General features: G+C 41.6%; 1 protein-coding gene across 1 annotated transcript in view; it reads left to right on the top strand.

The window, feature by feature from the left end:
• The window catches only part of LOC116423505 (aryl hydrocarbon receptor-like), a 59470-nt gene extending 45922 nt beyond the window's left edge, over positions 1–13548 (top strand). The window contains exons 6-11 of the mRNA XM_031968260.1: positions 1625–1755; positions 3569–3771; positions 4333–4442; positions 6755–6896; positions 7119–8715; positions 10154–13548. Of these exons, the coding sequence (XP_031824120.1) occupies positions 1625–1755; positions 3569–3771; positions 4333–4442; positions 6755–6896; positions 7119–8715; positions 10154–10309 (2339 nt within the window). The 3' untranslated portion in view covers positions 10310–13548. The remainder of the gene's footprint in view (positions 1–1624; positions 1756–3568; positions 3772–4332; positions 4443–6754; positions 6897–7118; positions 8716–10153) is intronic.
• Positions 13549–14303: the final 755 nt, after the last annotated feature.

Genomic DNA, 14303 nt, shown 5'->3' with positions numbered 1-14303 from the left:
ATCATTTCCAATGGAGCAGTAATGAACTGAACCAGCTACGCCCAGAGAAAGAACTCTGAGAGATGACTAAAAACCATTACATTGAATTCCCAATCCCTATATTTATGCCCACCTGCATTTTTGATTTCCTTCACAAGCTAATTGTACACTATTTCAGAGTCTGATTCTGTTTGTACAGCAAAATAACGGTTTGGTCATGTATACTTATTGTGTATCTAATTTATATTTTAATATATTTAACATCTACTGGTCATCCTGCCATCTGGGCGAGGGGGTGGGGGGGTAAGAGGTGAAAAATTGGAACAAGAGGTTTGGCAATTGTTAATGCTATAAAGTTACCCATATATATAACCTATAAATAAAAGGCTATTAAATAAAAAAAAAGATTGGAGGGTTTCATCTTTATCCCTTTGGGGGCATTGTATTGATCAGAGTCTATGTCTTTCCAAGTTTTTTTTTAAATATCAAGTTGTTGCAATTATGTGTTTCATTTTTTGGATCTGTATCAGTTCATGAAGGTCTTCCCAATTTTCTCTGAAACTGTCCATTTCATAATTTCTATGGCACAATACCATAATTGGCTTAGTTGTTCCCCAATAGGTAAGCATACCCTCATTCCCATTTTTGGCCACTCCTCAAAAGAGCTGCTATTAATATATTTGTATGTATAAATCCTTTCTCTCTTTCTTCAATTTTTTCTCAGAGTTCCGGATCTCATGGACAGACTTCTTTATAGCACCATCTCTCCAGTTTTGAGTTTATTGAGTCAATCTCTGGAACCCAAACATATGATTTTAATTAATTCCTATTAAAATCCATCTTTAATAGATTCAATCCAATTCTCTGGCCTGTCAAGATCTTTTTGATCCTGACTCAGTCACACAGGGAGTTAACTGCCCTTCCTTCTTATCTTTGTGTTGTTAGCATCTACCTTTATCCAAGTCATTGATAAAAATGTTTGGCATTAGAGTGCCCCAGATTTCCTAGGGCACTCTGGGAAAGATTTCTTTTTATCAATGTAGTTCTTGTTCATGTTGTTGCATAGAAGATCCTGCCACTACATTGGAGAGCTCCTGTTCATTATGGTCTTGGGCAATCCAATGGTTCCTCTGCTTCTCGTATTCTTATTTATTTCTCATCTGACCAGCTCATGAACCTTTTTGGGCTTTAATTTTTCTCACTGGAAAGTTCCTCAGGTTCTATACAGGCTGTATAACCTATTTCAGTAATTCAGGCAGCGGCCCCTTCCTCTTTTAGGCATTTGCTATTTTCAATATGGTTCTTGATGGGTAGGTGGGGTAGTACATTCCAGAAAGGGCGACAATGTGGTCACAAGCTGCCCATGGAACAGGGACCTCTATATGCAGCATTCTATATTGTAGGATTCATCCTCTGCCTCATGTTATATGTACCAGAAAGCAACAGGTGGGAACTCACCCTCCATTTCTTTTTCACAGAGATTCTCTCACCTACTACCTGTGAGTCATTCCTAACTCAAACATAGGTGGGAGCAGAGGAGAAACCTTGATTAATCACAGGGCCAGATTGTCCTTATTATTAAAGTGAGACTTCTATTAGATGGCCATGGAGACTCTCTGGTCATTCCTCTTCCTGTGCTGTTCAGGTGAAACAACGTCCAGCCCATCTGGTAGCAGTGACAAAACAGAGGAGCTCCCTCCAGAGAACTCAGCCCTCCTGGAACGGAGCTTTGTCTGCCGCTTCCGGTGCCTGCTGGATAACTCCTCAGGGTTTCGGGTAAGTCATGGCCCCATTGGAGCATGATCTAGACAGCTCAGTGGAAAATGTGTTTAATCCTTCAGTGTGATGCAAATGGAACTGAAGGGTGTAGAGTAAGAGTGTTCACATCCCACTCTTGCTAGCTTGACTCAGTAGCCACACCTCCTCTTTCTTCAGGATGACATTTTCCTTTGGTCTGTGAATTATATGAAATGATCTGCTCTTTCATAACCTTGTGATGGACCAAAGGATCTAGAGCTAGAAGAGGCTTTAGAGATCATTTTGTTTTATCTCCTCATTTTACAGAGAAGGAAATGGAGGCCAGACAGAGCAGGGACTTAGTGTCATAAGACCAGATGGGACCTTAGAGGCCCTGATAATATTTATCTGGTACTTTTAGAATGACAAAACACTTTATGAATGCTACTTCATTTGATTCTAGCAACAACTCTGAGAGGAAGAAGCTATTATTATCCCCATTATACATTATATCCCCATCATCCTTATCTATACAAATGAGGAAACTAACACTGAGAAAGTTTAGGTGACTTAAAACTGTGTTAAGCAAGGCCCTTTATTACTACCTTTTTAAGTTTAAATTTATATTGATGTCATTCAGGCCAATTTCAATAGACTTGGATGGAGAGAGCCATCTGTATCCAAAAATAGGACTATGGGACTGAATGTGGTTTGAAGCATAATTTTTTCACCTTTTTTGTTGTTATTGTGGGCTTGGGTTTTTTTTTTGTCTTTCTCATTCCCCCCCTTTTTTGATCTGAATTTTCTTACACAGAATGATAAATGTGGAAATATATTTGGAAGAATTGCACATATTTAACCTATATTAGATTACTTGCCATCTAGGGAAAGGAGAAGGTTGGTAAGAAGGGAAAAAAAAACAACTTGAAACACAAGATTTTACAAGAGTGAGTGTTAAAAACTATGTTTGCATTTATTTTGAAAAATAAAAAAGCTATTATTCTAATATAGATATAGAAATTTATGCTAAAAATAGACTGTCATTCATATAATCGTCTTTGTATATTGGGGCATTTAATAATGATTGTTGAGTTCATGATGAAAAGGAACATTTAAAATAAAGTAAATATGTGTGGAAAAGAGCCACTGGGGCCCGGGATGCACCAGGACAATGTAAACTGCCTTCCCCGACTGTAGCTTAAAGAGCTCAGTAGTTACTGAGAAATGAACACATTTAAGTTAGACCAGAGGGACCAAGCTCTGCCTGGATGTTCAGAACATTCCTAACTGAGGATTCTGAGCAGTTGTGATTATATTATATATTCTGAGCTATTGTGATTACACCGAGTTTGGTGCAATATAAAGTCCAGCAAAGGAGAAGGCACATCGTTATCAAACTAAAAAAAGCGTTAATTGTTGGAACAGGGGGAGGGATTGAATTGTGAAGAGAAGGCAGCTCCTGGAGAAAAGCTCAGTCCCTAAATCGGGGTGTAATTTGACCATGAGCAGAATGGAAAAAATAGCATGAATCAATTCAACCCAGTCACTAGAATAAGAAGAAATTGTAACCTTGGGGTGATTCATGCAAATGTGATCATCTCAGGAGCAGAGCCAAATCCAAAAATCATATCCTATGTTGAATATATTAATTTAGCACATTATATTATATTTGATCATGTGATGTCATGTTATGTTAGATTATGTCATGTAATAGACCATATGTAAAATTATATAAAACTCCAGTGTGTTGTTATAGTACACAATGTTATGTGTAACATATGGTATATAAATTTGAATACATGTGTCTATATGTAAATACACACACATTTAAGCTGTAATTCTTTTTCTGCAGGCTTTAAGCCTCCAAGGCAGGTTGAAACCCCTCCATGGGCAGAACCACAGATCCAAGAATGGTTCCCCAGTGCCCCCTCAGCTGGCGCTTTTTGCCATCTCTACGCCTCTGCAGCCTGCATCCATTCTGGAGATCAGAACAAAAACGCTGACCTTCCGGACCAAGCACAAACTGGACTTTACACCTGTGGCCTGTGACGCTAAGTAAGCACGAGGGCAGGGCTGGTGGGAGCTGACCCCAGTGGCTGCCGCTCTCCGATGCATCCGTCCTGCTCCGCTGCCCCATTGAGGTCGGCGGGTGATCCCGGGTATTTAAAGGCTGACTTGGATCATAAGTGGGGAAATATGTATAGAAGAAGTGCACATGTTTAACATATATTGGATCACTCGCCATCTAGGGGAGGGAGTGAGGAGAAGGGAGGGAGAAAAAATTGGAACACAAGGTTTTGCAAGGGTGAATGCTGAAAACTATCTATGCACGAGTTTTGGAAATAAAAAGCTTTATATGTATGTGTGTATATATGTACGTATGTATGTATATACACATATGACCTGGAAGAGACTGAGGTCAGGTTGGTCTGGCTAAGCTGGAAGGGAAAGGTCTAATGAAGAGATAGATCATGTTGCCTCTCTCTGTCTCGTCTACAAAATGGGAATAAGTTCCATCTTTTGAACAGAGGAAAATGCTTTTTTGTGCACCAGAATTAGAGAAGTGGGGGTGATGTCGGCTTGCTCTGTGACCTCCCCTGTGCCTCTTCTTCCTAGAGGGAAGCTAGTGCTCGGATACACAGAAGCGGAGTTGCGCATGCGAGGAACCGGCTATCAGTTTATCCACGCTGCTGACATGCTCTACTGTGCCGAGAAGCACATCCGGAGTAAGAGTCGAGAGCCCTGCCCGGCCTCTGTTCTGCCCTGCCCCTCTTGCTAAAAGGAACATGACTGTGTTGATTTATCATCCTCCAAAAGGGGAACAGTTCCTTGCAGACTCTCTAGCTGTCAGATCACTAACAAGCACGTGATATCAGGCAACAGCACCAAGAGTGGGTCTTCATGTTCTGGGGCATTACCCAGGCTCCGGCCAGCATGGTGCCTGAACTCCTGGGTAGCCCACCACTGCCTTTCTGGAGGGGTGTTAGTTACGGTGCCCTGGGGAGCAGTTTGAGGAGGGGGCATGGGATGGGCAGCCATGGAGGACCTGTAGTTTACAGTTTTTCATAAATCAATCACAAGTCCATTGGGGTATTGGAATATTAAGTTACAAAATGGAGGGTCTCAGAGCTAAAAGGGACCCCAGGGGCATCTCGTCCCAAGATGAGAGGAATTCTCAGTTTTTGAGAATTTTGGAAATTCGCCTTCTCAGAGTCACCCAGATCTGAACTACAACCTTCCCGATAAGCCTCCTATCAAAGAGCTCCTTCTGGTGAGGGGTAATGCGCCCATTTCCCAGGCAGCCCCTTTATTGCTCCAGTGTTTAAGATGGCACATGTCATGGTTCAGTTGTTTTTAATCACTGTGACCTATTTGGATTTTGGGGGCAAAGATACTGAAGTGGATTATCATTTCTTTCTCTAGTTCATTTTTACAGATAAGGAAACTGAGGCAAACTGAGTTAAGTGGCTTACTCCTTCCCTTTCATAGCTGCAGATGGGCATGGACACATTGTCCATGTACTTCTGAATATTCTGCTGCTGTTCAGTAGGGCAGAAGGAGGGAACTGGTTTATCTCCCTCAAATCTGCTGTCAGTGTCCAGCTGTACCTAGAAACGCTTTGAGGGCATGAGCCTCTGGTTTGAAAGCTACACGTTTAGATCCTTAGTTGGTAAACCATCTGCGGGCAAATCAAGCAAGTAGTTTTATCTCTATGGACCTTAACTTTCTCATCTACAAAATGGGAACAATAATATTTGCTCAATCGACTTCAGAAAGTGCCTGTCGATCTGAAATGATGTCAGATAAAAAGCAGAAGAAGAAATGCAGATGTTTCATCTGGAGAAGATCTGGGTTTGAGCTTGGAGTGGGCTTTGAAGAGTGAGACCCAGAAGGTGGAATAGCATGTTTTGCTTGTTCCCCAAAAGGCAGAACCCAGAGCAGCCAGTAGAAGTCAAAGAGAGGTACTGGCCACATCTGGTTCTGCTTTTAGAGAACAAGCAGAACACGCTATTCCACCTTCTGGCGACCACTCTTCGAAGCCCACTCCAAGCTCAACCTCACATCTTCTCCAGACTAAACATCTGCATTTCCTTCTGCTCCTTTTTTGGGGATTAGAAAAACCAAACCGAAGCTTCCAATGATGAAGTTCTGTCTGAGGCACCAGAGGTGCAAGGATAGGGGGTTAAACAGTCTCTGCTTTCAGGGAACTTAGGTTTCATTAGTGGACTCTCCCAGTTGTAAAATAAAGTTAATGTCATAATTTTTTATAATTAAAAAAACAAGAAAATTCAGTTCAAGTCAACAGATATTAAGTCCCTATGCTGTATGCCTCCTAAGGGACAGACATGGTATGAGGAGAAAAATAAATCAGATGCATACAGATTTCAGTGAGTCAATGAGAGCAGATATTTTCGAATCAGAGACCCTGGGCTTAAATCAGGTCTTTGCCACTTACTCTCTGTATGGCTCTAGAAAAATCTTGTAATTTTTCTGGCCCCAGTTTCCTCATATGGAAAAGGAATGGGGTTGACAGCCTGATCCCTAAGGTGCCTTCCAGCTCTAGATGTGAGAATTTTAAATAAAATAAATGACTTATTAAAGGTTCCAAGGCAATGAGGGATGCCTCTACCAGAAGTCAGGGTAACCCGGGATCAAATTCTGATTGTGACATTTAGTTGTCCAACCATGAAGCAATAACTTGCCATTTCTTGGACTGAGTTTCCTCATCTGGCACAAGAGAATGATGACTTGGGGGGCAGCTAGTTGGTTCAGTGGATAGAGCATCAGCCCTGAAGTCAGGAGGACCTGAGTTCAAATCTGGTCTCAAGACACTTAACATTTCCTACCTGTGTGTGTGTGACCCTGGGCAAGTCACTTAATCCTAATTCCCTCAGGGGAAAAAAAGAATAATGATTCCCATGGTACCCCTCTCACAGTTTATCACCAGAATCAAATCGGATAATGTCTAGAAAATTTTAGTTTGTTAAAGACCTAAGATGATAATCTTATTAATCTTAACCATTCACATGTTTCCTAGTGATGAGAACTGGGGAAAGCGGTCTGACGGTATTTCGTCTCCTGACCAAAGAAAATCGTTGGCGATGGGTCCAGTCTAACGCCAGACTTGTCTACAGAAATGGCAAGCCTGATTACATCATCGCCACCCAAAGGCCTCTTGTGTGAGTACCAAGCTTCTCTTGCAGCTGTGCATTTCCTTCTCAGGTGCCCAGACAGCTAAGAAATTAAGGGGGGGGGGGGCAGGATGGATCCTCCATTAGCCAATCAACTCTGCCAGATGCCAAGAGACAAAGCCATTCTCTTGACACTGATTAGGAATTCTATGTGGAGAAACTGCATATTTATTGTGTTTTTTGAAAATGTTGCTATTTCCTCCTCTGCAGGGATGAAGAAGGAGGTGAGCACCTTCAGAAAAGGTCCCTCCACCACCCTTTTACCTTTCTTACTGGGGAAGCCCTTCTGTACCAAGCCACCCATCCAGATCCTGCTTTTCCTGCCCCTTTCCAAACTCCAGGGAAAATTCCTAAATTCAAAAAGTCTCCCAAAGGAGAAAGGAGTCAGAAAGATCCCCCAGCTCCTAATTCACTTCTTGGGGCCATGATGCGACAGGACGCAGCTGTCTATGTGTCACGTGCAGGTGTGACTCCAGAATTAGGCTTCAGTCAGATTGAAGATCCCTTGGTGGCTAAGCTAGTGGGAGACATTCTGGATGGATCTTCAAAGATGATTTCCTCAGAGGATGAGCAGAAAGAATTGGCTGATTTGAATCAAGGAGCTGCCCTTCTAACTACCCTGGATTCCCTCTCTCTCGACTATGATGAGAACTGCTCCAATAATGAGCTATTGGGTGCTCTGGAAAACCTGGGGCTTAATGCTGAGGAGCTAGAGCTCCTGCTGCTGGATGAGTGGAAGGTGAAGGGAGGGGAGATTCCAAGCTCTAGTCCATCTCTTAAAGATGTGTTAACAAACAGGGAAATTGTGTCCCATGTTCATGGCTTCCTCTTAAACAAAAGTGAGGAGGAGCAGGTTGAGGATTCCCAGGCTTCCTTGAAAACTCATTCCTTGTCGAGCCCAAGCCAAGAACCTGATGTTCACGATTCTCAAATGGCACATCAATATCTACTTCATTTATCCCAAGAACCACAACCCATCCAGGTAGCCCAGATTCTGTGCCTTCCAAATACAATGGACCAGCATGGTGTAAGCCAGAAGCAGCCATGTCTCCTTCCTTGGGAGCCTGTGGCAAATGAGAGCCATCACCAGAACAGTTGGGAATCATGGAGGCAGCCGTCAGTGACATCTCACGCTCTGTCTGCTCATTTCACACAGTCACCTGGACGGCTCCAGCAGCCGTGGCCACCATCCAATAGCTCAGGCCTTCTGAGTTCCCCCTTTTCTCATCAATCCTTAGAAAATCCCAAACAAAGTCAACAGCAGCCGGAGAGTCATTTGATATCACAGCCTGGAGGTCTCCAACCCTCATTTCAGCATCAGCCCCCCAACCAACTTCACGTTCAACCAGAGCAATTCCATGGCCATGGCCCCTTAGAATCAGAAACCCTTCCACAAGCTAACACCGACCAGAGCTTATTTATGAAGAGGATTCAGAGCTGTGATTCACCCATTCAGCAAATTCTAGGTGGCAATTTATGGCCAAACCACATCTCCAGGGTTCAGTACTCAACTCAAACAAAACTTCTGGGCCAGGCAAGGAATAGCCCTGGACCACCGCTCCACTCAAGAAATGACTGGCGATGCTCTAACAAGTCCCTGACCCGGGTCAAGGGAGATAAGTTAGACAATATGGATACCGTCCAAAGTCTTGGGACTGAAGCTGAGATGGAACCTGGACAAAGATTCTCACACCCCTGCAGATGTCACCCCATTCCTTCAAAACCTTCTTCATCCATTTCTCCTGAGGGCACGTTTCCACTGCAGAATTTCACTTCGGACTATCTCATTAATGGAGATGGATGCCTGGTGAGTTCTGGGTGGATGGCATGGCAGTTAACCCGGATGCTACTCAGAAAGCAGAATGCTCATTGGCTATTTCCAATACGGTGTGTCCCTGAAGCACATTTGTACAGCTGGACCGGCCTTTTCCAGTCATGTTGTAACAATTATAAGCATAGGTACAATAATGTATCATCTCGTATAATTCACAGAACGTTATGCTACATGTTCTAGCAATCCAGATCAGGGAGTCTGCTCACCAGCCTGCACTGCTAGGGATTATAGGGAAAAGCTCATTTTGGAAACTGAGGAATCTCAGAGTGAGATTCAAAAGGAGTAGGTCCCATTTTGGAGGAACCAGACTTAGGAGTTCACTGGTTTTGGGAAGTCCAGGATGACTTCCTTAACCAATGCAGATCAGTGACTGCCCGCCAATTGTTATTTTAAAGGGTTTTCCTAAATGTATTTAGACATTAAGTGACTTCCCTGGAATCAAGCAGCCAAATTAGATCTACCACATTATGGAAAACTTGACTAAGATATTAACTTTGTACGATCCAGAAACGTTTCACAGGCTGAGTTTTGCAGAAATGGGACGTGCAGTCTCTTGAATTCCACTGTCAGCCCAGAGAGCCACAGCTACACTGCCTTTCATGTACCAGATTTTAGGAAGTTTTCTGAATCATCTGGAAAGTGTTCGGGGGAGGCGCCAGGTTGGTGAAGGCTCAGCATGTGAATGCTCTCCAGTCAGTCTTGGATGATTGTTCACCATTCTGAGGACCTTCTCTTGATGATTTCTAGTTTATCAAGTGACCATATTCTGTGTAGTGTTTGGCCAGGGCAGAGGATGGCACTGATATCGCCATCTAATTATCGGAATTATCACAGACCCTCTTAATGTAGCCAAAGGACTCGTCCTGCCCGCCATGTCATCCTGTTGATTCTTATGCAAGTTCCTCTTCCCCAGTCCTTGTCTCTTCTCTGGACAAATAAGTGTAAAATCACGCACATGAGGATTCTGGGCTCCGGCAGGCTGTCTGGAATGGAGCAGTCGGTTCACTCATTCACTTGCCAATCCTTTGTAGCTCTGATGGGCAAGGCATTGGATGGGGTCTATGCTATATAACAATTCAGTGCAAAAGGGGAATTTCATTTAAACAGCTGCAGCAGCTCTTGTAGGAAAATGGAGCCCATGCAGATGGAATGGAGCCAAAAGACACTTAGTTAGTATCCTTTACCCCATTAGCCTGGCAAGTCCTCAGGGAAAATGTTTCCGTGTTCAATATTTCAATCCTTCCATTCCTGTCAGATGTGATATTGTATTAAAGAGGTTTCTCTCTTCAAAATAACAAATACCAGCCCTTGTAGAATCCAGGATATTATCTTTGAATTTCTGTGCAAACTTTCCTACCATACTTTACTTCTTAGATACAATGAATAATTTCTTCATTTTCCTTTTTCCCAGGCAGGAAACTTACATGGCTTGAACAACAGACCCATGGGATCCTGGGGAGACTTCCTCCTGCCCAGTGGACAGCCCCATGCCAGCGCAGAGAGACACTCCTGCTCCAAAATATTTCCCCAGTCATCTTCTTCCTCCAAGGGCGACTTTTATTTTTGAGTAAAAGTTTCACATCGACAAAACATGAGCAATTTAAAGCCATATGATGAGATAAGCCAATATTTAAGTTGAGGGAAAAAAGCAGGTTTGCATTAATCCTTCTGCTTATCTCTTCTCCCTTCATGCCTTCATCTTCAGCCTTGGCGCTCTCATGGAATGACTTGAGAAATGTGTAGGTGAGAAATGAAGATGAAAGAAGGCTCTCGGAAACGATTCCATCTTCACTACAATGTTCTACACGGTTCAGCTACCACCTGCTGGAATGGGGATGAGTTGTCAATGAGCCACATTCATAGACTAACCTACCTCTATTCTTGTTCATTAACCTTAGCAATTGGCTCATATCATTGCCAAGAGTTTCTTTAAAAAGCCTTTACATTCAGAGATCCAGAACTCAAGGGTACTTCTATTGATATTTCCACATTCTTAGGTAGAAAACAGAATTTGGAGTAAAAAGAGACCTTTGGGGTCATCTAGTACCATCCTATCATTTACAGGCAGAGAAACTGAGGCTCAAAAAGTCATTTTCACCAATTTAGAATTGTGAAGACTTGCGAGATATCACCCAATCAGTGAATAGCATAACTGGATTCCAACTCAGAACCCCTGTCTTCAAATTTCATGTTCTTTCTACTGATGGTGATGACATTAAAAAAAAAGAAATAGATATACACAAGTGAAAAAGAGAAAACAGCTGGGATGGGGCCAGACAGCTTCTGAGGTCCCATGGATCTTAGATATCCGGTGACAAGCTTAGACCCAGGTTATTGACTGCCTGTCTCTTTCCAGTTGAGTTGATCTCTCAAGCTTAGTAAGTGAATTTGTGTTTGTGGTACAAACTTCCAGGCTTTCAGCTAATGCAGCTTAAAGCACTGTTTGGCTGAAGAAGCATAATTCCGGTCTGGAACGAGAGGGTGGGAGAAACAAAACTCAGCCTGTGAAACGTTTCTGGATCATACAAAGTTAATATCTTAGTCAAGTTTTCCATAATGTGGTAGATTTAATTTCAGTGGCTTTCAAATGGAGGAAATCAACAGTTTCGTTGTGTCCATGGGGTTTGTGCAATGGCCCTCTGCTGTGAGGGAGACACTGGTCTAATGAAATCCTTCCCACGCTGGTCTGCAATAAACCTACCTGAGTGGGGCTCAGGATAGACCTGCTTTTTCTTGCCCTCCATCTTATGCAAGGAAACTGCAGGTGGCTCATACTTCCACAGCACATTAAGGTTTACAAAGCTCTTTACAGATTTTATTTTGCATTCTTGTGAGGTAAATGCTATTAGTCCCATTTTCCAAATGATGAAACTGAGGTCCACAGAGATGAAGTAACTGTTTTGCCAAGTATCCTTTTCAGAGTTTCCTATGTAGGATTGGAATTGAGGTCCTCCTTATTTTAAGCCCAGCTATTCCACATTATCTCTGTTCAGAGTTTTGATAACAAGTGTCTTTAAAACATCCAATTTGATAAAAAATCATATGAAATCCAGTCCTGGGTTAAGAATTATCAACAATTGTCCGCTCACGTCACTATATTCTTGCACTTTGAGATGGATACAATTCACAGGCAATGAAATACAGATATAGAATTTCAATAAGTACATACTTGTAAAAAAGAAAATTAAAATAAATTAGAATTGGATCAAATAGACTTGTTCAGCTCCCAGGAGCTGTGAGGAGGAGAGAGCTATTGGGAAAGGAAAGAAATGGAACTGAATAGGGTACTATTGATGGTGTCAGTCAGTGCTAAGATGCAAAGTACCAGTTGGGAACTTAGTTCAGAACAAAAAACTTTTCCTATATCCTCATGTTACATGGAGCGTACTGTAGCCTTCAAAATGTTGTAGTCCATTTTTTTTTCATTCCCTTCAGTCTTAATCCCCTTTCTGGGTTCCAAAGTTGGAGTTTTTATGGCAATGAAGGTTATTGCTGGTCACGGTACTGTGTGATTCATAGTGGGCCCCTACTGGCTGATTTCCACCTTTAATAGTCACCAAATAGTTTCTCCAAATAAAGATGAGGTATAAGGAGAAAGATTTGAAGACTCATCCCTTACTATCTGGTGTTCTAATTGTCAGACCTGAAAAGAGAACGAATGAATAAATAAATGAATGAGTTATAGTTTAGCTATATCTATATCTAGACAAACCTTAGAGGAAAGATGCAATCATTGGGAGGGTAAAGGCTTAAGCAAAGGTTTTTGTTTAAAGATTTTGGAGCTAAAAGAGTGCTTCATTTAAATTTGGAAATGCTGATTTATCTCAGAGCACTGCATGTGGTAACAAAGGACATTGATGAGTAGAAGAAAATCTAGAACAGGGTACCTGGGTGTGAAAGGTCTGAAGCCTGTGCCTTATGAGGAACAGTTGAAGGAATTAGAACCTTTTAACCTAAAGAAGAAAAGGCTCAAAGATGGGAATGATGGCTGACTTGAACGATTTGTAAGGCTGCTTTGGAAAAGAAGGATTAGACTTTTTCAACTTGGATCCATAAGGCAATAGTTGGAGAGGTGGATAGAATATTCAAGGAGACAAATTTAGGCTCCACTCAGAGAATTGTTTCCTAAGCATCTTCTAGCAGCTGCCTCAAGGGTCAATGACTTTTTACATTTTAGAAAGTCTTCAAGAAAAGTTTGGATAACTATAATTTAAGCATGTAATCCATTAGATTCTTGTGGAGAATTGCGGTCCCTTCCAAATATTATGGAAAATTATCACTCCTTATAATTTAGGGTAAAAGTCAGTAAAACTTTAGTTCATCCACAGTTAAAAGTCATGGAATAGAGAATCACCGATTGGGCAAGAAAGAAGTTTGTGGACACAAGCCATTTTCCACTGGCATTTGTAATATATAGAAAATGCATATCTATGCTGGATCCATAAACCATGTGTCATTGTCCTTGGACTCAAGCATAGGAAAGGTATAGAAATGTCTTAATTGTCTGGTATGTCATTGGTCTGAGATCCTGAGACAGGGTAGGCTCTGTATTCTGGCTGGACTTGCACAGAATATGGAGGGAAAAGAAAACAAAATCGAAGAGTTTTGATGAGACCGTCCAGTGACATTCAAGTGGAGGCTTAGTCTATAGTGGTGTTGCTCACATTAAGGAAGGGAAACTATTGAGCCCCTTTCTCGCCGTCACCATAGACTCTGAAACTATGGTTTGATCCTGTGAGATGTAATGTGGTTACATTTTTATTCTTATTTTATTGAGAAAATAACCAAATAAATGTATCTCTTTAAATGTCAAAATTGTCTCCTGTGATAGCAAAGAAGTAGAAATAATACCCCAAATTTCAGAAATTATACTTGCTCTAGAGTAAAAAGCTTGATATATATGTATTTTTTTCTGTATTCAGAAGATACTGGGTGATTTTGAGTTTGATGTTGTATCATAGGTGAAAAGAAAGGAAATTAGGGGCCAGTGAAGTTGATAAACATAAACCAGTATAAGAACAGAGGCCATTATCAACTTGTGTTGATAATACGCAGGAAATATATAACATGCGCGTGTCATTGTCTTTGGAGTCAATTGTAGGAAAGGGGATAGAAACACCTTAATTGACTTTTTTTCCTTACCTTTGAATTTTTGTTTGGATTTTAGGGTACTAAAATTCAATTGTATATTCACTTTTCTTACGATGTAATCTTTAAAAATCACTTAACATTGGTACTCCATTAGCTTTCAAAACTATGCTCATATGATTACTCAAGACTTCAGAACACTGTGACTTCAGGCACTATCGTGGTACTTCTGCAGAGACAACACCTTCCCTAAAACACACATTTATATGGTCAAATCTTTCATGAGATGCTGGGGACAACAACATTTGTCACAGTGTAGTCAGCTTTCTGATGTTGAAGTTTTCCAATTAGTTTGGCAGTCAGTTAACAAGAACATGTGTCAGGCTCTGTTCTAGGCAATGGGAATATGAATGTAAGAATCTCTGTTTTCACTTGGGGGCAGATAATATAACATATCCAAAATAAATGCATAT

The sequence above is a fragment of the Sarcophilus harrisii genome, chromosome 4, assembly GCF_902635505.1.
Source record: "Sarcophilus harrisii chromosome 4, mSarHar1.11, whole genome shotgun sequence".
Lineage (NCBI taxonomy): Eukaryota > Metazoa > Chordata > Mammalia > Dasyuromorphia > Dasyuridae > Sarcophilus > Sarcophilus harrisii.
This window is presented reverse-complemented; position numbering and strand designations above follow the sequence as displayed.